At 58.1% G+C, this 21,129-nt stretch overlaps 8 protein-coding genes across 8 annotated transcripts; 3 read left to right on the plus strand and 5 right to left on the minus strand.

Moving 5' to 3' along the window:
* Window positions 1-819: 819 nt before the first annotated feature.
* P884DRAFT_297472 (aspartic peptidase domain-containing protein) lies at window positions 820-2,578 on the minus strand (the record flags this gene model as incomplete). The annotated part of the gene is made up of 2 exons (XM_069444519.1): window positions 820-2,259; window positions 2,378-2,578. 2 exons carry the CDS (start codon window positions 2,576-2,578, stop codon window positions 820-822), a joined length of 1,641 nt encoding a protein of 546 aa, XP_069300044.1.
* A 2,283-nt stretch (window positions 2,579-4,861) lies between these two features.
* Window positions 4,862-6,382, minus strand: P884DRAFT_256132 (uncharacterized protein). The gene has a single exon (XM_069441043.1). It carries the CDS (start codon window positions 6,226-6,228, stop codon window positions 5,218-5,220), a length of 1,011 nt encoding a protein of 336 aa, XP_069300045.1. The 5' UTR covers window positions 6,229-6,382; the 3' UTR covers window positions 4,862-5,217.
* Window positions 6,383-6,682: 300 nt separating this feature from the next.
* On the plus strand, window positions 6,683-7,560 carry P884DRAFT_297474 (CHD5-like protein-domain-containing protein; the record flags this gene model as incomplete). The annotated part of the gene is made up of 3 exons (XM_069444520.1): window positions 6,683-6,769; window positions 6,936-7,122; window positions 7,181-7,560. 3 exons carry the CDS (start codon window positions 6,683-6,685, stop codon window positions 7,558-7,560), a joined length of 654 nt encoding a protein of 217 aa, XP_069300046.1.
* A 646-nt stretch (window positions 7,561-8,206) lies between these two features.
* P884DRAFT_193873 (uncharacterized protein) lies at window positions 8,207-9,378 on the plus strand (the record flags this gene model as incomplete). Its single annotated transcript, XM_069437787.1, has 2 exons — window positions 8,207-8,226; window positions 8,304-9,378. 2 exons carry the CDS (start codon window positions 8,207-8,209, stop codon window positions 9,376-9,378), a joined length of 1,095 nt encoding a protein of 364 aa, XP_069300047.1.
* Window positions 9,379-9,646: 268 nt separating this feature from the next.
* Window positions 9,647-12,609, minus strand: P884DRAFT_218327 (uncharacterized protein). The gene is made up of 4 exons (XM_069439376.1): window positions 12,266-12,609; window positions 11,907-12,124; window positions 10,617-11,767; window positions 9,647-10,495 (listed from the first exon to the last, which is right to left on the minus strand). Exons 1-4 carry the CDS (start codon window positions 12,312-12,314, stop codon window positions 10,027-10,029), a joined length of 1,887 nt encoding a protein of 628 aa, XP_069300048.1. The 5' UTR covers window positions 12,315-12,609; the 3' UTR covers window positions 9,647-10,026.
* Window positions 12,610-13,212: 603 nt separating this feature from the next.
* Window positions 13,213-14,788, minus strand: P884DRAFT_237916 (uncharacterized protein). The gene is made up of 3 exons (XM_069440060.1): window positions 14,586-14,788; window positions 14,449-14,526; window positions 13,213-14,390 (listed from the first exon to the last, which is right to left on the minus strand). Exons 1-3 carry the CDS (start codon window positions 14,617-14,619, stop codon window positions 13,360-13,362), a joined length of 1,143 nt encoding a protein of 380 aa, XP_069300049.1. The 5' UTR covers window positions 14,620-14,788; the 3' UTR covers window positions 13,213-13,359.
* Window positions 14,789-15,830: 1,042 nt separating this feature from the next.
* P884DRAFT_318701 (uncharacterized protein) lies at window positions 15,831-18,306 on the plus strand (the record flags this gene model as incomplete). Its single annotated transcript, XM_069445342.1, has 2 exons — window positions 15,831-16,026; window positions 16,108-18,306. Exons 1-2 carry the CDS (start codon window positions 15,943-15,945, stop codon window positions 18,304-18,306), a joined length of 2,283 nt encoding a protein of 760 aa, XP_069300050.1. The 5' UTR covers window positions 15,831-15,942.
* A 1,188-nt stretch (window positions 18,307-19,494) lies between these two features.
* P884DRAFT_94850 (rhodopsin-like protein) lies at window positions 19,495-21,052 on the minus strand. The gene is made up of 2 exons (XM_069446191.1): window positions 20,728-21,052; window positions 19,495-20,553 (listed from the first exon to the last, which is right to left on the minus strand). The coding sequence occupies exons 1-2, from the start codon at window positions 20,854-20,856 to the stop codon at window positions 19,723-19,725; spliced, it is 960 nt and encodes a 319-aa protein (XP_069300051.1). The 5' UTR covers window positions 20,857-21,052; the 3' UTR covers window positions 19,495-19,722.
* Between the last annotated feature and the right edge of the window lie 77 nt (window positions 21,053-21,129).

Below are 21,129 nucleotides of genomic sequence, written 5' to 3' on the forward strand. Positions count from 1 at the left end.
TAGAAGGTGGAAACAGCGTTACAGGGCGCCCCATTCCAGTGCCAGGCTGCCAATCAGAAAACCCTGTCGAGCGGTGCATTCCCGATTCAGGGGGTCGTGCAGCCTCATTTGGGCGGGAAGCAGCGGCTGAAACGGGCAACCACGCAATTGCACCCGAGGAAGACTTCAAAGGCGGTCGTCTGGAGTTCTCGTAGGTGCCTACATTGCACTCACCTGCTGCTCCAACCACCTGATTTCCGCATCATACTCGCGGTGTTTGATATCAAAGACTCCACGGATCACGATAGAATGTCCAAAAGGATGCGAAGAGAAACCTTGAATTTTGGTATTCGGTAGAATCGCATTATAACTCAAACTACAAATAAATCCCCGAGTCCTTTTGAACCTCGAGCGAGCGACTTTCCGTATTCGAAGTCTCTGCGCGCTCACACCGTCAAAACCTCCCCCCTCTGACTCTCCATCTGTCCACGTCTTTCTCCCGGGTATCAATGTGGCCGACTCGGCCGCTCACTCTCTTCCTCACCAGGCGCAGAGCAGAATACAGAGACTATACCACATGCGTAGTATAATATAACCAAAACAAGAAAAGCTCCTCGTGACTCGCCAAAGGCATGGTTAGTCTCTTTGGTTTTAAAACAATTTCAACTCATTTAGTCCCTCTTTCAATCGGTCTGAAACAGAACGAAGGAGGAGAGGCCAGGTAGCCAATCCTCCCCCCCCAAAAACACCACACCGACTTCCCGACTGAGATGTAGTGGATGACCGCCCCGACACCCACACACACCCACACACACACTCACACTCACACACACGAGAAGCTCACCCAGCCACGGCAAGCAGGGCAGCAAGGCACAGCGCAGGCACGTAAAACCCGCTCGACGGCCGGCTTCCCGAGTTGACCTGAGTAGCCTTGGACGACGACGCGGGGCCCGACGACCCCGTCGTCTGGGAGCTCTCCGGCGAACCGTCCCGGCCGCCGGACGAGCCGGGCATGAAGGGGCGCGCCGACTCGCCGTCTGCTCCGGCCGCCGGGCTCGGCGTCTCGGCGGCCCCCGGCAAGAGCGTGACGGACGCGCTGGCGGAGGCTTCCGAGGTGGACGACGTCGGCCTGGTGGGCGGCGGCGCGGGTTTGGCGGCGAAGCCGATGCGCATCTCGTCGGCGTCGAAGACGCTGTAGACGTTCTTGAGGAAGGTGTCGCCGACCAGCCAGGTGCCCGCGTTGATCTCGAAGCCGTAGAGGTTGCTGAGGCACTTGCCGTCCTCCCCGCCTCCCGGCACGACCCAGTCCCGGGCCGAGACGTTGTAGTCCACGCCCGAGAAGGTCAGGGTGACCGGCAGCGTCGTGTCGCAGGGGACCCAGTACTCGGTGTAGGGCCCGTCCTGGGACGTGGTGACCCCCGGGATGGCCTTGAAGAGCGCGTCCAGGTCGTCCGAAGGCGCAAAGATGAACGACGTGCCCGTGTCGATGTAGGCCAGCTTGTTCGCGAAGCCGGCCGGTTTGCCGTTGAGGCTCGCGCCGTCCATCGTGATGGCCCATTCGCCCTTCTTCTCCTGCTCGGGGGGGATGATGTGGTACGTGAGCTCGCCCGTGAACTGGCTCTCGTCGATCCCGCCGAAGGTGACCTGGCCGTCGTTCGACCCATCCGAGTCTCGGTTCAGCGACATGCTGACGACGAGCGAGTCCAGCACGTTTTGCTCCCTCAGCGTCTGCAGGAAGGTCCCCGTCACGGACTTGCTCATGCCGAGACCGAGAATGCCGTCGAAGGCAAAGTGCTTGAAATCATCCGAAGTGTGATTCGCCAGGCCGAAGCTGAGATCATGCGTGATTCCCGCAAAGACGAATGTGTCCTGGCCCACGGTGCCCCTGACGTCTCCCGTCCCGTAAAAGATCTCGAATCCGTTCTTTCCTCCCTTCCATGTCTTGGAGGTGCTGGGATCGAAGGTGTCGTGTAGCTGGCAAGCAGCCGACGTGCAGTCGGAGCCCATGAGCCACGTGTTTGCAGCACCCGTGTCGAGCAGCATGAAAATTGGTTGCCGGGCGGAGCCCACGAGGATCTTGATAAAGTACGAGTAGTCTGGGCCGTACTGATATATGCCCGCGCTGTTGGGCGTCTTCGGATCGGCCGGCTTCGACACCGAGTAGTTGTTCTTCCTCTTTTCGTTGGACCTAGGTACGGGAAACAGGGACGGTCTCCCAAATTTGCGAGTTACCCTGCCTAGGGCTTCGGCTATTGGGTCGAACTTGGGCGCATCATGGGACTGTCGAGATTGTCAGCGGACGTCGCGGGAGATACACCAAAAAAAAAAAAAAAAAAAAAAAAAAAAAAATCCGTGGAGCACGGAGCTAGCTGGAGAAAAGTCCGCAGTTAAGACGTACACCAGTGGGCCTATGGTAAAGCTCGACGGTCACGCCGCCGGACGGCGGGCCTTGGCTGTCATCGTTCCTCCTTGCGCCCAGTCCTAGATGTGCGCAGTCCTCATCTGGAGCGCAGTGACCTTCGGGGACGAAGGGGAAGAAGGCTCGCGCGGTAGCAGCCCATAGCGTCAACTGCAGAAGCAGAGCTGCTACTCTCGACATGTTGGACTACCACTTCACGCTTCACCGGTCCCACACCAGAGTTGGCGCAGGGTGTTTGGGTTTGGGGGGAGACACGGTCGACAACGGGCCTCGGGGTACTCGAAGGGTGAGGTGACAGTCAGTTCAGGAGTAGACGGCCAGCGGTGCTCGGAGCATGTGAGCAACAGGGGCGTCGAGCTGTTAGGCCTGGGGGAAGCTTGGAGCTGCCAATGGCCCCGCCGCGAGTCCCAGACTCTGGCACCGAGAGGTAGTAAGGCGATTAGCGATTAAGAGGGCGGCATTTGTATCCTGCCCAGACAGCTGCAGCCGGGGCAGAGGTTCTATCGGCGAGACGAAAAAAAAAGAGAGAGAATGCGATGGTGGAATGCCCAGATGTACAAGAAGAGACTTTGCCGAACAGTATAATCAAAGACGGGCGGCTGGACGAAATCGAGACGAGAGATATCGGACGAGACGAAATACGGATTAATGTAGGATTCAGATATTCAGGGGGGCCCGACTCATGAATCGCGAATGCAAACCGGAACAATCAACGATAGGCTCGATGCAGGTATTTGGAAAAGGAAACCCCTCGACGACTGACACACCATGAACGGCCCAGACGAGTCGGGCGGTGGAGAGAGGGAGGCGAATGTGAGGAGAGGAGGTTGAGGTGGCGGAGGAGAAGGGAAACGGAGTTGAGGAAGCAGAAGGTAGGTGGCGGTTTGGGTGCGGATCTGATGAACGGGCGGAGACAGGCGTCGTGGAGGAGACGCAGATCTGGCGCTGGCGAACCATGGGCCTGAGTCCGGGGGGTGCGGCCCTTCGCAAAATGTCCGGGGTGTGGCTGGTTGATGGAGCAGTACATGGCGTATGGCCAGTGCGACGGTAATATCAGAAGGTACTCCGTAGCAGGCTACCATGTAACTGACCCGCCGATAGTTAAAATTCCCTCCTGAATGAGACAGGACCCTAGCATTGGCGAGACGCCGGACGACGGCGAGTCGTGTCCTCTCGCTGATGATGATGACCGCACTTTGTCAATTGCCGACATAAAACTCTCTCAGGAGGTTAGTGTCTGTAGATGGCGACTCCGGTGGAGTGCCACCTCGTAACTCCAATTGCAGACGGCAATTGGCGCCGACTTCGAGACAGCAGCCGTTCTCAGACAATGACCTTCAAATTTGGAAGCAGGAGAGAGCCGCGAACAGGTTGAGCGACATCCTGGGGTCTTGGGCCAGCCAAGTTGGCTTTAGTCTTCCCGATGCGGACATGCCCTTGCTGATGTTTAATCTTGTAGGTGCGCCGTGATTGGAGGATTGCCGTCATTCAATCTGCGTGGTCTCCGGGGTTTGTTAGGGGCGCCCACGAACTACTGTGTAGTTAGTTATCTGGAGCAACATTTCCGTACTCCGTATTTGATGTTCGGTCAGCCGGGAGAAGGATCGTCTCCAGTGGAAGAAGGAACCACGACTGTGCATCCTACTGCTACGGGGAACTCGGTCGTTGGCTCTCTTCAGGATGCAAGATTGAGGGCTTGGGGGGTTTGGCAGCTGTGGAGTGGGAGGAGCCGTGGCCAGCCCCGGACCGAGATGCAACCCACCGAAGACCCCCTGCTAGCCCCTTGTCGTTGCAGTGCCAAGGAGCGGACATTGGACCAAACGATGTTCGCCCAATCACTTTCGGCCCTCGATGACGGGTTACACGGCGGCATGTGCATATCAAGTAGGCCTGGTGTTGCTCAGCATTTCTTCCAAAAAGAATCGGCAAGACGATGGTGGCTCTGAATTGTGGAAAGTGTCTCTGCTCGATTCGTGATAGACACAGTACGAAGGAGGATGCCGATTGCAACACTGACATCGGTGCCTCTGGCTAGACCTGATCATCGAAGTTGAGTCGTACACCCGTTTGTTCGTTTGTTTCATCCGAACCGGGTTGATGCCTCTTCGTCGGCAGCCCCAGATAATCCGAAAATCGCTCCTTGTCGTTTAAATTCTCGATTGAGATAACTAACAGACGGGATGCCCCCCGTCGACCGCTTCCCTACATGACTTTCTGCGGCTTCTGGGTGCAGCCACTCTGGATATTGCGGTTGCAATTGTCCGATATTATCAGACGCAGGACCGTCAAACTCATGGAGTTTTTGCCTCTCTGCGTGCTTATCTAGGATGGAACTCTGTGATCATTATTATCCCTTTGGTCGACTGCAATGCAGCTGCAGCCAGGCACAGCCGCGCGGGTATCAGGACAGTTCGGTCGGATGTATGTAGTTATGTGTGTATGTACATGTACATACGTACTGTACGCACATATATACACAGTACCGTACCATGCCGGATATTTATGGACGCTTTGAGATGTGGCCTTGTGCAAAACAGGCGCGAGCGGCACAGCAGAAAAAAACCACAACTACCGCAGCTGAGCAGCGTCTTCAGCGTCTTGGTGAGAAGGTTTCTACCGAGCCTGCTTGCCACGCCATTGCCGCCGAGTGTGTACTTCTAAGGCGCACCTGCACCCAGTATCGGAGCGTTGGTCATGCTGAAACCAATGCCATGGCTGGTGAATCAGTTTTACGCCGCTGGCTGCACTGTAAGGGGGAGGGAGGTGCTTGGGGGCACGGAGCTGTGGTAGTTATTTGGAAGCCCATGCTGAAAATTACATCAGCCACCTGCAACCCGGGTGCCGTTGTGTCGCCGATATGTATCACACCAGTCCACAGCAGCACGCAGCACTGTTCCATCAGCCGATTCCTTGGAGGCTTCAACAGCAGCGGCCTGAACGGCTTGAAACCGTGCGTATTGCTCATCGTCAACGAGGTGGGAGGCTGCAAGGGTCCGTAGAAAAACCCAAACCGACTCGTTGACTAGACGAAGTGAGATAACCAAGTCGAGAACCTCTGCGAAGATCGAGTGCCCGGTTTCACCAGTCAGGTTATTCCGGATCTCAAGGAGATGAAGGAGGAAGGACCAGCCGGATATGTCGGTGTGGTGTTGGAAGCACCAGGCCCGCACCGCCGCCAACGTTTCTGGAAAGGGAATACTCCCTTTTAAGCCCATCAGGAACCGAGCATGGCACCAGGCATAGTAATTCCTCGGGTGCCTTTCCCCGGCGACGAACACAACTTCTCTCAGGTCGGATAGCACATCCACGGGCACTTGGAGCGACAAAAACGAGCCGAGCAGCCAGCGGCGATGGCTCCACAGGGTGGGCGACTTGGTGTGCCTGTGTAGCCTGCTTGTCAGGAGGCTATCGACGAAGCGCTTCTCCATCTCAAGTGCTGATCGTGGAACCCCACCCTTGGATACATCTTTTCGAAGCAGGCGCTTCCTGGTGTTGGCCGCCGTGAGGTGCTCCGGGTCGAACATCAAGATGACTGCTGTCGCTGCGAACAGCTCATCAGGTGTCTGCAGACTAGTTCCGTCGAGATGGCCTTTCAACTTCTCCCTCGCAACCATGAAAGCCTGAACAAGGCTCAGTTTTGAAATGCCGAGTGCTCGACCGTCCACGAGGACGTGCTGGTTCCCTTCGAGGAAGTGGCTCTGGCCGAGGACCTCGATGTCGAGTAAGCCGTCAATGGGCGGCACGAGAGCGCTGGAGATGGTGTCATACGCTTCCAGTGGATCTCCCATTCGTAACGAGGCCGCCGTTTCGGCATCCAAGGCCCGCGACATGGTTGGTATTACAGCTGTTGGCGATTGAGGGTGACAAGTAATCGGTGATGACTTGTCGTGCAATCGGATGAAGACTTGCTCAATGAGGATATGGGGCTGCGAGTTGCGCCCATCAATTTAGCAGTCAGATGATCCGCGACTGATTAACGGTCGACGAACGCAGCCGGGTGGATTGCTCTTGCTCTTCTCTTCGAGCTAAGTTCTTGAGTAGTACGGAGTAGCTTACCCCTAACCCTAGATTTTACGTTGCCCCCAACGCACCTCCACATCATTGGCGCCTGGCGAAACCACGTTGCCGGGTGTGCGCGCTGGCAGTTCCGTCATACTCGGACAGCGTCTGGAGATTTTCCCGCGTCTGGCGACCCAAAGATCCGTGCCATGACAGCAACCTAACTTTCCCCTGACGACTTCTCATAGCCGCCGATCGTTCCCCGCGCTCCTCCGATCAGCCAACATGCCATCGCTAGTGGTTGTCATCTTCGTCATCGAGCTAGTGGTGCGACTAGTCAACACAATCGGCGCAGCAACGATCAACAACCTGGTATGCGATACAAACCCCCCACCCCCCCTTCTCTCTCTCTCTTCCCCCCCCCCCCCCCCCCCCCCCCCAACCCAAAACCACCCCAGCGTCTTTCCTCTTGACTATGTGTGCTTTGCATGCATCGAACATGAGCTGACTTCGCCCTCCTTGGCCCCCCTCATTACAGATCTGGCGCGTCTACCTTTCCCTTCCTACAGCCCTGGCCGGGCAGTTCGCCGAGCATCGAAGGAAGCAGAAAGAGTACTTGGCGGTCCGCCATGACCTCAACGCAACCAGCAGCCAGGATGAGTTCGCCAAGTGGGCGAGGCTGCGGCGGCAGCACGACAAGCTGCTGGAGGAGCTGGAGAAGAGAAGTAGGAAGCCCGCCCGTTGCTCGTTCGAGCCGTTCCCAATTTACTGAACACGCCGCAGAATCCGCACTCGACGCCTCGCGCACCCGGTTCGACCGATACCTGACGGCTGTCCGTCTCATCTCGACTCGCGGCGTGCAATGGCTTCTCCCAATGTGGTATGGCAAGGTGCCCATGTTCTGGCTGCCCTACGGATGGTTCCCCTACTACGTCGAGTGGTTTGCATCGTTCCCGCGGGCGCCGCTGGGCAGTGTCAGCATCGTGATGTGGCAGGCCGCATGCACGAGCATGTTGACGCTCATAGTAGACGCGGCGGTCGGCATCATCGGACTCATCGCGGCCAGCAGGCAGTCGCAAAGGCACAAGCAAAAGCCGATGCAGAAGGACAAGCAGCCCGTTCCTGCTGCGGTGGGGAAGGACGAGGGCAACAAAGAGCTGTAAAACGCGGACGGAGATGCACGCCACAAATATGCAGATTGTTTTGTCTCTCAGCATTTGACGCAAAGATCCTTCATGGCCGAAGCTAGAATTCTGCAACACTACCTGAGATGACTCTTGGCAGAGCACTTGGGCTTGATCTAGGCAACATATTGACTTTGAGCGACCATTGAGAGGGCCGCCAAAGCTTCGATAGTGCCATCGGTGTCAACAGTCACGGGCGCAGGAGGAGAGCGGAGTGGTCAAAAATCGTAATGTATTGTCGCTTTGCTATTACAGCCAAGTAATGGACGATGTGGCGGCCAGCGCCACTGCTGATTGTAATGTTGCGATTCGGCAAAAGCTAAGAATGAAGAGTGGGAGTTAAGTTGCGGCAAGATCAGGTCCACGAAATTTATATTTTTTTTTGTTTTTCTCGCTGCTGCAGCACAAGGCTGTGCTGACCTAAGCCCCCCCACCAAACATGGCCCCACAATGCTCATGCCGTCCTGGGCTAACATACCCTCCTGCATTAGTGTAAAGCTGGGCGGGTTCAACCTTGTTCAACACCTTGCCTCTTTGCAGCGCGAGAAGCCTACTGCGTTAAGCAGTCGGCCACGCCGCTCGAAGAAAAGGGACGCAGCTGGGGCAGCAACACCCAGTCATCAAGATGGCGATACCCTGGGGGACGTAAGTCAACTCGAGATGGCAGACAGCACACAAGGATACAGTCGTTGACGCGATCCCGATTAATCTCAACTCAACAGCATCAAGTCCCTGGTCATCTTCTTCGGGCCCCTCCTTCTGCCCAAGGCCATCGGCTATTATCGTCGCGCGCGCTCTGCACCCCGGGTCCACGGCCTCAAAGTCCGCCCTCTTCCTCCGCCCATCACCCGCGCCGTCGCTATCCTCGTCGCCGTATCCGCCGTCTTCTTCGTCCGGGCCCTTCCCGTCTTCGCCCCGGAGAACGTCTTCAGAGTGACACAGTCCCGCCTCCAGATCCCCGCCGACGTGCTCTTTACCCGCCTCTCCGCCCTGCGCCCGGGCAACGTCCTCACGCCCACGGACCTCTCCCTGCGCGCCAAGTTCGCCTCCCTCGAGTCCCGCCTCCTCTACCTCCAGTACGGGCCCTCGGTGCTCGCGAACTGCCCCTTCTGCAGCTCGGACGAGCCCCGCTCCTACCTGTACTACGCCCTCCCGGACCTCCTGGCGCAGCACCTCTTCAACCTGGTGATCATCGCCCTGGCCACCTCCGCCCTGCTCACCGCCCCGTTCTCCCGCGCCGCGACCGGCTGGCGCCAGCCGGCCACCCTCGCCGCCGCCGGCCTCGCCTTCGCCGACGTCTACTGGGTCGCCACGTACAACCACACCGCCAACGCGCGCGCGCTGCGCCTCGGCGAGATCGACGCCTTCTACTGGACCGCGCGCGCCGTGCGGTACCTGGGCCTCGCGGCGCTGGACGCCCTGCTGGCCCTGGCGCTGTACCTGTCCGGCACGCAGCGGGCGTTCGTGACCCCGCCCTCGGCGGCCGAGCGGGTCGAGGGCGTGGTGCGGGCCCTCGGCGCGACCAAGGGCGTGATCAGCGGGGCCGGGGTCATCAAGAACACGGTCCTGAGGGACGAGGAGCTGCGCGGGCGGAGCAACGCCTACTGGGCGCACGAGGTCCGGCTGATGCGCGAGATGATGGAGGAGCGCGAGGTCGTGGAAGGGGTGAACGACGCGCTGATGAACCGCATCGACATTCGGAGTATCGAGAGGGATGCGGAAAACTACGCCAAGGCCGTGCTGGCCCCGCAGAAGGGCGCCGGCGGGCCGGCGGCGAAGGAGGAGGTGGTGGGTTAGTTAGTATGTTAAGGACAAGAAGTTGATTTTGATCGATTTGTTAGCGAATAGACGACCTAAGAGCATAACATTAACTTTCTACGCGCACCGTGAGCCCCCAGAGCAGCCAGCACTAGCCAGTCAGCAGCAACCAGCAATACGGCTCCCAGAGTACCGGTTGTTTGGATGGCTTTCTGGACCTCATTGTTCTAGCGCGGCAGCCAGTCCGCGGATGTATCTATCTATCTTCCTCTCCCCGCCCCCTTTCTCGGGGGCCCCCCTCTATTTCCTGTGATGTTTCAATAACTGAAATCTGTAATGCGGGTGCGATCATAACAATAAAAAAAAGAAAGAAAATGGAAGAAAGGAATTGATGGCCTTCGCTGCTCGTTTGTTCCTGCCCCTGAACAGTAAGACTTAATATTTTGCGACCTTAACTTTGTTGCCACACGCAACGCCAGCCGTTTGAGCCTCTGCTGTTCTCTTCTACACACGGCTTTAGTACGCAGCGATCCCTCTATCAACCCGCAGCCCAGGCCTGCAGCCTTCCAGGTCGTGCACCCTTTTTCTCTCTCTTCTTCTTTTTTCTTTTGCTTTTGGTTTCGCCGCTCTCTCTCTTTTTTATATTACAACCATACGCTCCTCCAGAACCGCTCAAGTAGCTCAAGTCTATCCTCCCCGGGTATCGGGCCTGCCGCCGCCGCCGCCGCCCGCCGTGCTCACGCTCGCCAGGCTAGCCTTCCTCGACCCTCTCCCGCCGTTGTTCCCGCCGGCCTCCTCGACGCTCTGCTCCAGGAAGCTCGCCCACAGGTCCGCGAGCGACTCCTTCCCGCCGCCGCCGCCGCCGCCCCCCGCTGCTGCTGCTCCCGCATTCGTCGCCGACGGCTCCGAGAAGAACTCGGTGTTGAGCGCGGGCGAGCTGGGCGTGCGATGGAAGGGCGACGCCGGCAGGCGGAGCGTGTTGCCCGCTGACGAGGCGCCTCCCCCGCCGGCGGCGCCGGGCCGTGCCAGGCCGGCCTTTTCGCGCTGCTCATCCGTCCAGCTGAGGAGGTTGGCCATGACCTGGAGGATCTGGAACTTCTTGGGATCGGAGCGGTCGAGGCTGAGGAATTGCAGGAAGTGGTTCGTGACGAGTTGTCTAAACGGGTGGCCGTTAGTTAGGGCGCTCGGCGCGGAGAGGGTTTTTTTTTTTTTTTTTTTTTTTTTTTTTTTTTTTTTTTTGGTTTGAGCGAGGAGGAAGAAAAAGGAGGCTGGCTTACTTGTCGATTGTCTCTTCTGGTTTGGTTTTCTTGATGTACTTGAGTGCTTTTGTCAAGTGGTCGTTGAGGACAATCGCCTCGTGCCGTAGTTTGCCAATAAGCAGGTTCTTCTCCTTGACCTCCTTCTCGAACGGCGCGGTCCGCTCGAGCTCTTTGGACAGCGCCTCCTTCGCCGACTCGGCTTCGGCTGCCCGGGCGTCCGCCTCCTGGGCGACCTTCTTGAGCGCCTGCACTTGTTCCTCCGTCGATTCGACCATCTCGCGCAGCTCCCGCTTCCGCGTGTCCTGGAGCTCCTGCAGGGCCCGCTGGAGACGGTCGACGGCCTGCGACTGCGCTTCCCGGTCCGCGTCCGCCTTCTCGTACGCCTCGCGCGCGTTGGCGACCTGTTCTTCCAGGTCCGATACCTTGTCCGCCAGGCTCTCGCGCAGAGAGCGCTCCTCCATGGCAATGACCTCCCATTCGCCCATGGCGGCCGTTGTCGACTCGAGCTCGCTCTTGAGGCTCTGCATCTGCCGCGATATGTCATCCTTCTCCTTCTGCCAATTCTGTTGCGACAGGTTGGTCCTGCTGCGCAAGCTCGCCAGCTCGCGCGCTTGTTCCTGCACCTCGCCTCTCAGGCGCTCCAACTCTTCCTCGCGCGCCGTCACGGTCCTCTGCAGCTCCTCATTTTGGGCCTCGACCTCCTCAAGGCGGTCTTTGGTCTCTTCCAGCTCGGCCTTGTCCCGTTTTAGCCGGTCGCCCAGCGTCTCTCTGATCTTCTCAACGCGGCCTAGTAAGTTTTGGTACTGCGTCTCGGCGTGTTCCCTGGCCCCCTCGGCCTCCTCTAGGTCGGACCGCAGCTGCGCGAGTTCCTGGGCGTGCGATTCCTGTATGCTCTCGAGCTGCTTCCGCAGCTGCTCGACCTCGCGTCGTAGCGCGTCTTGATTTTCTTCTGACATGGTTTCTGACCTGGCGCTTCTCGCCCCTGATATCGCTGGTGGGTGTCCGTTTGCGCTGGCATGGCCGTTAGCCGGCACAGGTGTTGGATCGTCTTCAGTATTCACCCCTGTTTCCGCCGTCGTCGCCGCGTCTTCGTCTGTGTCCGGAGTAGGTGCTTGCTCTACCGGCTTATCTGGCGCAGAGCCAGGCTCTAGAGGGGGATTCGACGTGCTCTACCAAGCCAGGTCAGGGACATAGCAACGATAGTATGCCTCGGCGTCAATTGCATCCGAAAAGAGAAGGGAAAGAGAAGGGAAGGAGGAGGAGGAGGAAAAAAATTGCTTGCGCACTGGCACTGTGGAGGGAGCATACCAAACCGGGCGAATTCTCTAGCTCTTCTGACACTTCCTCAGCCGGTGCGCCCTCAACGCCATCGTTCTGGGCGGATGTGTCTGGTTCGGTTGCGGGCTGCTTCTGCGCGCTCGAGGGAACGTCGCCGGCGTTGGTATCGCCTCCTGCGGTGTTGCCCTTGTTGCCTTTTTTCTTCTTGTTTCCTTTCTTCTTCTTGCTGTTGGAGGCGGCGGCGGGACCTGTTGCTTACCGCGAGGCATCATTTTCCATTAGCGCAAATGCACGTAGCGGGAGGGCCAAGGGGCGGTGATGTGGCCTGGCCCGGCGTCCGGCCTCGCCAGCGCGTTGCATGCCCCTCAAGCCCACTTGGGGGACGTTACCTCGGGCTGCTGATTGGATGGAACTGGTTGGCGCGGCCGGAGACGACATGGTGCAAATGCAATTTGCGGTGCTGTTGCCGGTCGTCGATTTCTCGGGTCTGACAATGCGGAGGTCGAAAGGTGTCGTGTTGATGGTTTCCCGTCGTTGTTCGTGGGGATACAAGCACGGTACAACAAAGGATGTACATACATGAAGCACAAGAGGCGCGACGGGCTACAAGAATGGAGGGAATGGAGGAACGGATCCAGCCAAGTTCCAGCTCCTCGTATTGCCAGCGTAATACGAATACAGAAGAATCATTTCCTGTTGCCGCTAGCCATCATGTTTTCAGGTGTCATGATCCAGATCAGGGTCTTAGAATTACGATGCGCAATTGCATTTGAACGAACAGGACGGCATGATGTCCGCATTGGTTTCTACACAGATAGTGTACTTGCCTGTATGTACGGGTTATGTACTGTACCTGTGGGAATATCTATGAGAATCCTATTGAATGAACGCACAGTGCAAAAGGCCAGTTCACCCAACAACTCCGCTGCGGCAGCCGATCGTCATGGGTTCCAGACGGGCAGTTCCTTATTTCATTTGGGCGAAGAGAGTCTGCTGAGGTCCATAGTGAATTTTGTATGTACCTGTTGGCAGAAGGGCGTGTTCCGGTTGTAAATGATCGGTGTCCTCCGCAAATGCCAACTATCGCACGGTTATCGAGCCTAAAAAACTGTATTATGTAAGCATAATAGGGAACAGCCCAAGTATTTGAGCACTAGGTACCTAGAATCCACTCCTTGGTGTTCTCTTTCCTTCTGCACATATTTTCCGCTTCGCCTGATTCTCTATCGAACTTGCCGTTGCACATCGCAAACCGGTGGCATTTTCATAGTATGGCAGAAGTAGAGTATCGAATGGCACTTTAAAAATCCTGCTAGCTCTGCGGGCATTAGGCCCCCCTCCACGAGCTTGTCAGGTTCGCTTGGTGCATACATATATACTTCTTTTTCGCATAAAAGGACTGGATGCTCTAAACAGGACGACCCTCTTGGCCCGAGCCGTGGGTATCAAAGAGGCGACGTTACTACTCTGGACGGTAACCTGCTCATGACTTTGTCTTCTTGCCCTTTTTACTCTTCTTCTTCTGAGGGGTCGCATCCTCGGAGGGTTTTGTTGCCTCGGCCTTGGTCACTTCCGGCTCGGTAGCCTGCTTTTCCTCCTTTGACTCAACCTCCGCGGCGGCAGGCGGAGCCTCGATGGCCTTGGGACCCTCATCTTTGCCGTTCTCCAGCAGGGACTTGGCCTCGGCAGGCTTGAGCGCCGGTGCTTCGTACTCGTAGCCCATCTCTTTCAACTTCTCAGCCCTAGCGGCCCGCCGCTTCTCCTCCTTGGCGATCTTGACCTGCCACTGCGACTCGGAAAGCGGCCGCTCGAGCTGCCGACCGGCCATCTTATTCCACGGCACCACCTTGAAGCGACGATTGGCGCCCTTGAACAGGTTCGGATGCACTTGGGCCGGCGGCACGATCTTGGCAGAGAGGATGTGTCCGAACAGGAGGTACTTGTCCATGGTGCGGGCGGCAATGTCGGCAACCTCGGCGTCGGCAAACTCAATGAATGCCCGGTGGCGGCTGGCGCCCGTTTTCTTGTTCCGTACGACCCTAAGCCTCGTGATTTCGCCGAATTGGCCAAAGTACGACCGTAGTTCGTGCTCGTAAAAGCCGTGGGGGATCCTCGATAGATACATGACGCCCGGATTGCCGCTGCTGGTACTGCTGCCGGCTGACTTTGCCGCCTTCTTCGCCTTGGGAATCTTGCCGACGTCCTGGCCCTTCTTGTACGTGCTGACCCGAGTCTCGGCCTCGTCCTCGTCGCCGCTGTCGAGCGCGTTCACGAGAGCTTTGGTGTCATCGTCAAGCTCTTCCTGCTCCACGTCGGATGGGACATCGCTCTCTTGCTGTTCCTTTGGCTTCGCGGGTTCCGCGGCCTTCTTGGACTTGGGTGGCGCGTCCTTGGTCTCCGTTGACTGCTTCTCTTTCTCTAATGCCGACTTCTTCGGGGCGATATCTCTCTTCGGGGCGACATCCTTGCTGGGCTTCTGCTTTTTCACGACAACAGGGGAGGCTTCTTCGGGGGCTGAGATGGGACGCTAGTCAGCTAATCGGAAACTTCCCCAATGGACAGTGCCTCTTACCTTTTCGTTTCTCAGCCTTGGGAGTGTCCTTGGCCGCCTTGGTCTTTTTGGCGGCGGGCTCTGGTACTGCCAAGGCAGCTAGATTCGATTGAATTAGTGTTTGGAATGCGGAAATGGCCGCGAAATGGAACACATACGCTTCGACTTTCTCTTGCGAAGTTCAGGTGCCATTGTGACTGGTGAGTGTTGTGAGGCTGGGATGGTGAACGTTGGCCCGCCCTCGCGCCAAGTTCCGATCCGAAAGCGTTTGCAATCCAGAAATTTTCTGGATTCTGCCCAAATGCGACTTGGGCGGTGAGTTGAAACCCACTGCGGAGCGGTCGTAGCCCCGCCTTCAGCGGGCTCCCTTTTGGGACATTGCATGGAACTGTCCCCTAAGTACGAAACAAGAACCGCCTACGGAGGTACCATGCATCCATAGCAGTATAAGCTGGTGCACTTCATTTTCCGGCATGCGCATCTGGTGAAACCGGGAAGTTAGCGAAATGCTATGTAGCTGCGAAATAAAACTTGGGAATATCGACCGTGTACGGAGTACTTCTGATAACTCGGCCTCAAGAACAGTGACTGCTAACTAACTAACAACCCCCCCCCCCCCAAAAAAAAAAAAAAAAAAAAAGAAAAAAAAAGAAAAAGAAAAAAAAGGGAGTCCAAAGGCGGGGCGATTTAGATGGTGTAACAAGGCAGCAGCTGTCTCCACGTTGGGCAAGCTCGACTGGAACGGTCTGCCCCGTCCCCGCTAGGTGACCTGGCAACTCGAAGAGTGGCTGTTCTTGAGTCGGAATATGCAAGGAGAGAGGAGGAGGTGCGCGTCGCCTTGAGGGAGCTGAGAGCAAGTGATTGGGCGCAGAGAAACCGGGTAGGGCAGCCCATACAGGCCACTGACAGCTTACAGTTAAGCTACGGCAGGACACTGGCATTTTACTCGGCGTTCCACGGCGCAACGGCGCAACGGCGCAACTGCGACAGATCAGGCGGGCCATTGCACATGCTCGTGATCCACGGGACTTCTGAATTTCCCTGCAAGTGCAAGCCGCTCTCTGTTTGATTTCGTCCAAATTACAGTCTCGAAGAAACAGATACCCTCCTCTCAACAATACTTCTCCAAGGACGAATACAGCTGGTCACTTTCTGGTATTCTGGTAATCTAACCCACAGCCGGCCCCCACGACCGTCACCCTCCTCCCGCCTTGAAGTATCATTGCCGGCCGGGGCTTGAGGATCCCGACACGGCGGATCGGGCGGTTGGGAGAGGCGCCCAAATCTCATGCATGGCAGCCAACTAGACTGGGACGCATGCGCAGCCGCATGTTGATGGCACGCCGCGTGTCTGTGCCATTTTCAGCCTCGCAAACCGCTCCACAAGCCAACACCAAAATTTAGGAGTGCACGGGTGTTGGGCGCGCGCAGTTTCACCTGAAACCTCTGATCATCGGGTAGCCGACGCTAATCTAGCCGCCGACTGGGCTAGCCTTTGCGCCACAAAAGAAAACGATGGAGGAGCTCAAGGAGCTGAAGAAAAAGGGCTTCTGGAAACTGTTTCGGAGCAAGAGCTCGGCGGCCAAGGACGAGAAATCGGTACGCTTTGAAACCCGGGGTGGACTGCATCGAGGTGCCGTGACATCACGGGATCTGACTGACACGTTGTGAACGAAAAAGAATACCCCGAGAAGGGCAAGTGACGGAGATGTGGCCGCCCGCAGCCGAAGGCCGGAGGACCCAGCAGAGCCCTCGCCTCGCCGACGAAGGCCACGACGGACAGACCCGGGCGTGGTCAAGGGCAAGGGCCGCGAGGACCCCCACGGGGTCCCCCCCTACGACCAAGGGCCGCTGACCGAGTGGCCGCCCTCGGGCATGTCGAGCAACGAGGAGCTGAACCTGGGACCGGCAATGCAGCTCATCTCCCGAGGAGTCCCGGCCTTCAGGGGCCACAAGAGGGCCATCCCACACGCTGGCGATGAGTTTTACGCCCTGTTTGCGACTGCCGCCGGGAACCGTGGTGACGAGACCGATGCGGCCAACCAGCACGACTCCATGACGCAGCTCATGACACTACGGCTCGCCCAGTCAGGGCCGGCGACCTACCCCTGGGAGACGCTGGAGCAGCCGAGCTATTCGTTCTGCTTCGGCAAGCGCCCGGGTACCATCACGCTCAATCACTGGGTGAGCCGGGCAAGCGTGGTCCCGCCATTCAAACAGATGGTAAACCCGGGGGTGGCAGCCCGCGAGATCAACCTCGAGAGCATATTCGCACGGCTCAAGGAGCTGGACCGCGGACTGGAGGACGACGACGAGGAGCTCATGTACAGGAATCTCTACAAGCGGCTGCTCAAGGACCCCGACAAGCATACGAATCCGCACAAGACGCTAGAAAAGCAGATCATCGACCTGATCATGGTCCTCTCGACGCCCGGCTGGCTGGACTTCAGGGAGCCAAAGAACCAGGTCGTCACCAGGTTCATCTTCGACACGAGCTCGGCCAACCGCGAGACCTACCGGAAGTTCTGCCACCAGCTGCTCCTCAGCCTCGAGCTGGAGCTCCGGATTCAGTCGAGGCATCACCTGATCGAAGCAAAGGAGAAGCTGCTGGCCCAGATCCCGCCAAAGATACAATGGGACCTGGCGTTAGCCCGCAGGTGGCGCGACAACATCCGGGTCGACGAGTACGGCAGCGAGCCGGACAACATCCGGCTCCGGTACAAGCTCAAGAGACGCCAGGTCAAGATGCTGAAGCGCTTCGCGCAGATGATGAAGTGGCCGAACCTTGGCGAAACGCTCGCCAGCCTCAAGCGCCGCGATGAGGAATCGACCCTCGACCTGGTCAGCTCGCACGCCATGGCCTTCTTTAGCGGGCTCGTCCTGCCCGGCCCGACCTTCACCTTTCTCATCATGAACGCCCTCATCGACATCGACCCGGACAGGGCGACCGACGACCTGACGCTGCTGACCCACGCCCACCCGAGCTGCGGCTTCCAGTACCGCAACAGCTACACCTACTGGACGGCGACCTCCATCGTCGGCAAGGTCCTGGCGCCCACCTGCCGCACGCTGGCGGGCTGGGTCGGCCCGGCCCGGCCGACCGCCGACCTCGGCCGCAACCAGATCGCCCGCATCCGCGCGCGCCGCCCGCCGGCGGACCGCGTGAGCCCGGAAGACGTGCAGTCGATGCCGGAGCGCTCCGATCCGCTCGGTCCGCCAGCCCAGGTCTTCCCCGTCAAGGAGTACGCGCTCGTCTCCCCGGACCGCGACGACGACGCGTACCTGGCCGACCTGGTCCGCATCGAGCTGCTCAGCCTGCGCCCGTGCGGCGGGAGCGGCCACGGCGACGGCCACGGCCACGGCCACGGCAACGGCAACGGCACCGCCGCCACCAACACCCCGTCCTCCTCAACCCCGTCCTCCCCGGCCCCGCCCGGTTCCTCGTACTCGTCCAAGCCGGCGGCGGCCCCGCGGTACTACGACGCCTGGGTGCAGTTCGCCATCGACGGAGTCTCGTGGCCGCTCCGCCTCGCCTTCGACGTCTCCTTCATCTCGGCCTGGCCCTGCTCCGACGGCCCGCACCCGCTCTTCTTCGACTACGCCTACACGCCCGTCAAGGCGGACCAGCTGGTCAGGGTGCGCGATTGGAACGGCATCGGCAGCGTGGGGCGCAACGGGCAGCACGGTACCACGACGACGACGACCACGACGACGACCACGACGGGGGTCTCGAGCCCCGACACGCTGAGCGGCGGGGACGACGAGCGGGTGCTGGTGGTGGAGGCGTTCGGCGTGCCGGACAACGAGGTGCTGGCGCGGGCGTGGTGCGCGCATTGGGGGCTGAGCGCGGTGGTGGCGGACCTGGGGAGGACTTGGTGAGTTTTTCCCCCTTTTCGAACCGTTTCTCTTTTCTCTTTCTCTCTCTCTCTCTTTCTCTCCTCGTTCTGCCCATTCAAAGTTGTTGTGCTGACGGTTCTTGTCTGTTCGTTTCTAGCATGGCGTGTGCGATTCGCGAGGCGTATGCGGCCACTGTGACGGTGGTGATCTTGGTGGATGACGAGCAGGATAGGAGGGATGATTAGACTCGACCTCGGTTCGTCGTCTGTTTTCCGTTTTCTTTTCCTTTTTTTTTTTTGTCTTGTGTTTGGGGATCCGTCTTTTCGATATTTCTTCTTATTTTGAATGCTCTCTGGGATTGGGGAGATCAATGCTGGCTGGGTCTTGGTGCGAAAGGGGATATGGGTGCATAGCGTGGTTAAGGAGGCTGTCAAGGGGTCCAAGGGGTTGCGTTTACGTTCTTGCGCTGGTTTCCTTTTGTCTCTGATGACGATGCTTCGGACCGTCCGTGGCTACGGTTTATGTGTTATGAATGGGAACGATATCCGGGGGCATGGCTCTCAGACCGTAGTGGAACTCAGGAGACAGATCGGCTGGGCCGGCCTGCTTATTTTTTTTAATTTTTTTTTTTTTTTGGGGGGGGGGGGGGCCTGCTGAGGTTTATTGCCATGTTATGTTAATTATTATGTTACCCAGCTTGCATAGCAGCCAATCGAGGTCTTGATGTTTCATATTGTGCCGGTGTCTATACAAGTAAGCATCAAGGGCCGTTCGACTCCCGCCGTGTAATCGAGCCGCGTGGCTGGCCTCGGCTTTACGATGATACAATCAACATTATTACGCTGGGTGAACAGCGCAATAGTAGTTCTAGTTTCCTCTCCGGCGACTTATGGTTCTTTTGACCAGTCACATTTTTGTTTGAACCGCTATTGACGGTAAAATTGTGAGGGGGCAGAGGAAAGCAGCACTGAGAATGGAGAGGGGTATATTGCGTTGGTTGCATTGGTCGGTTGCTAAATGACTGACAGGCTTCTGTCTCGTGTTTCTCGAGATATTAAACATTATAAAGACACCTCTCCTGTCCCAACCCATTCCTCTCCCCTGACATTCCTTTCTCCCTTCTCAAGAGTCTATCCAAGCGAGCGTGGGGTATCTTAAACCAGTCCAAAAAAAAGAAAAAAGAACCACAAAAATCATGGCCAAAAGGAGCGCCACCGCGGGTATCTTTTCCTCGGTCCTCTCATCCTCTCATCCTCTCTCTCTTCCCCTGGTTACTCATGACACGCTTCACTTTCTCCCTTTTTTTCTCTCTTTTCCCCTCTCATGCGTCAATAGAACGATGGGGGAAAGGGGGGGAAGTAAGGAGAGTGCTGACCCTCTTCTCCCCCCCCCCTTTTTTTTCCCTTTCCTACTCCAGCGACCAATACTTGGCGAGGGAGAGACTGCAGACTGGCTCGTTTAAACAGTAGCAGTATTGGCGGCCGTGGCGGTGGTGGTTGTGGCCGGGCCGGCAGCGGGAGCGGCAGCGGGAGCGGCAGCGGGAGCGGCAGCGGGAGCGGCACCGGCACCAGCACCAGCGGCCGGCTGGGGGGCCTTCTCGGGGAAGGTGCCCGGTTGGGCGGGGACGCGGCCGTACTGGGTGAAGGCGATGTTGAGGCGGCCGTAGTCCCAGCGGCTGGAGAGGAAGATGATGGCGAAGCCGGTGCCGAGGAAGAGGAGGATGTCGAGGATGCCGAACCAGATGAAGCTGCCGGTGACGCCGTTGAAGTTGCCGCCATCGGTCAGGCCCCAGGCGAGCGGGTAGAGCAGCCAGAGGAAGGTGACCCAGCCGGTGAGGGCGAAGTAGTCGCGGCGGATGCCGACGCGGTCGGCGCTGCGGCTGCCGCGGAACCAGAGCGAGACGAGCACGAAGATGTGGGCGAGGAAGGCCCAGGCGAAGAAGCCCCACTTGAAGTTGGACGGCGTGAAGGCGGCCACGAGGTAGCCGATGACCCAGGTCCAGGTGAGGGCGACGTTGTAGACGATGGTGGCCCAGGCGACGCCGGACAGGACGCCGAGGGCGATGACGATGGCCGCGAAGGCGACCACCCAGAAGACGTACTTGGCCCAGAAGATCTGCCGGACGAGCCCGCTGTGGCCGACCGAGTTGGCCTGCCGGATCGGCACCCACGCCAGGTCGGAGGCCATGGCGTAGTAGGCGATCAGGCCGGTCAAGCTGGTGATGATGAAGAGGTAGTGGAAGAAGCGCTCTCCGCCGCGGGCGCGGAACTTGAGGGCCCAGAAGACAAGCTATCGCGAAGAAGAGGATTGTGTTAGTAGTGGCGGTCCATTATTGGTGTTCGCAGTAGAGGTGGTTGGTGGTGGTGGTGGTTGGTAGGTAGGGAGTAGGGAGTAGGGAGTAGGGGGTAGTGAGGTAGGTAGGTAGGTAGTCATGATGGTGACAACAAGGGTCGGTCGACTTACAGTAGCGAGCCCGAAAATGCTCGTGACGGTAAACAGCCAGTTGGAGCCATTTACAGAGAGTCTCGAGTCACCCGCGGGAGGGTGTGTTCTCAGCGCATCGTTGCGAGAGACAAGAACTGTGACGGCCATTGTTTTTGTTTTTGTTTTTGTTTCTATGTCCGGGCAAGAGGAGGTCAGGACGTTGTGTCTCTCTTAGGGATGGTATCGAGGACTTTTGGGAGGTGTGTAAGTGTGTTGAGGAAGTTGTCTGGGTGGGACAGAGGCTTGAGAGATGTAGATGTGAAAAGCAGGTTACGATTGGAACGGTGGGTTGCTCTCCTTTCCCAAGGTCAGGTGAGATTGGAGGGAGAGTGAGAGGGGGGTCGAGGAGGATGAGCACCGTCTTATAGCCGCATCACGCAT

The sequence above is a fragment of the Thermothelomyces heterothallicus genome (genome assembly GCF_042370625.1).
Source record: "Thermothelomyces heterothallicus CBS 202.75 unplaced genomic scaffold P884_scaffold_4, whole genome shotgun sequence".
NCBI lineage: Eukaryota > Fungi > Ascomycota > Sordariomycetes > Sordariales > Chaetomiaceae > Thermothelomyces > Thermothelomyces heterothallicus.

Coding starts and splice junctions, on each gene's coding strand:
- P884DRAFT_256132 (XM_069441043.1), bottom strand. CDS start 6,228: ATGTCGCGGGCCTTGGATGCCGAAACGGCGGCCTCGTTACGAATGGGA.
- P884DRAFT_218327 (XM_069439376.1), bottom strand. CDS start 12,314: ATGTCGTCTCCGGCCGCGCCAACCAGTTCCATCCAATCAGCAGCCCGA. Junction 12,125..12,265: donor CATCCAATCAGCAGCCCGAG/GTAACGTCCCCC, acceptor GGTAAGCAACAG/GTCCCGCCGCCGCCTCCAAC. Junction 10,496..10,616: donor CCAGAAGAGACAATCGACAA/GTAAGCCAGCCT, acceptor CCACCCGTTTAG/ACAACTCGTCACGAACCACT.
- P884DRAFT_237916 (XM_069440060.1), bottom strand. CDS start 14,619: ATGGCACCTGAACTTCGCAAGAGAAAGTCGAAGC. Junction 14,527..14,585: donor TCGCAAGAGAAAGTCGAAGC/GTATGTGTTCCA, acceptor AATCGAATCTAG/CTGCCTTGGCAGTACCAGAG. Junction 14,391..14,448: donor CAAGGCTGAGAAACGAAAAG/GTAAGAGGCACT, acceptor GTCCCATCTCAG/CCCCCGAAGAAGCCTCCCCT.
- P884DRAFT_94850 (XM_069446191.1), bottom strand. CDS start 20,856: ATGGCCGTCACAGTTCTTGTCTCTCGCAACGATGCGCTGAGAACACAC. Junction 20,554..20,727: donor GCATTTTCGGGCTCGCTACT/GTAAGTCGACCG, acceptor TCTTCGCGATAG/CTTGTCTTCTGGGCCCTCAA.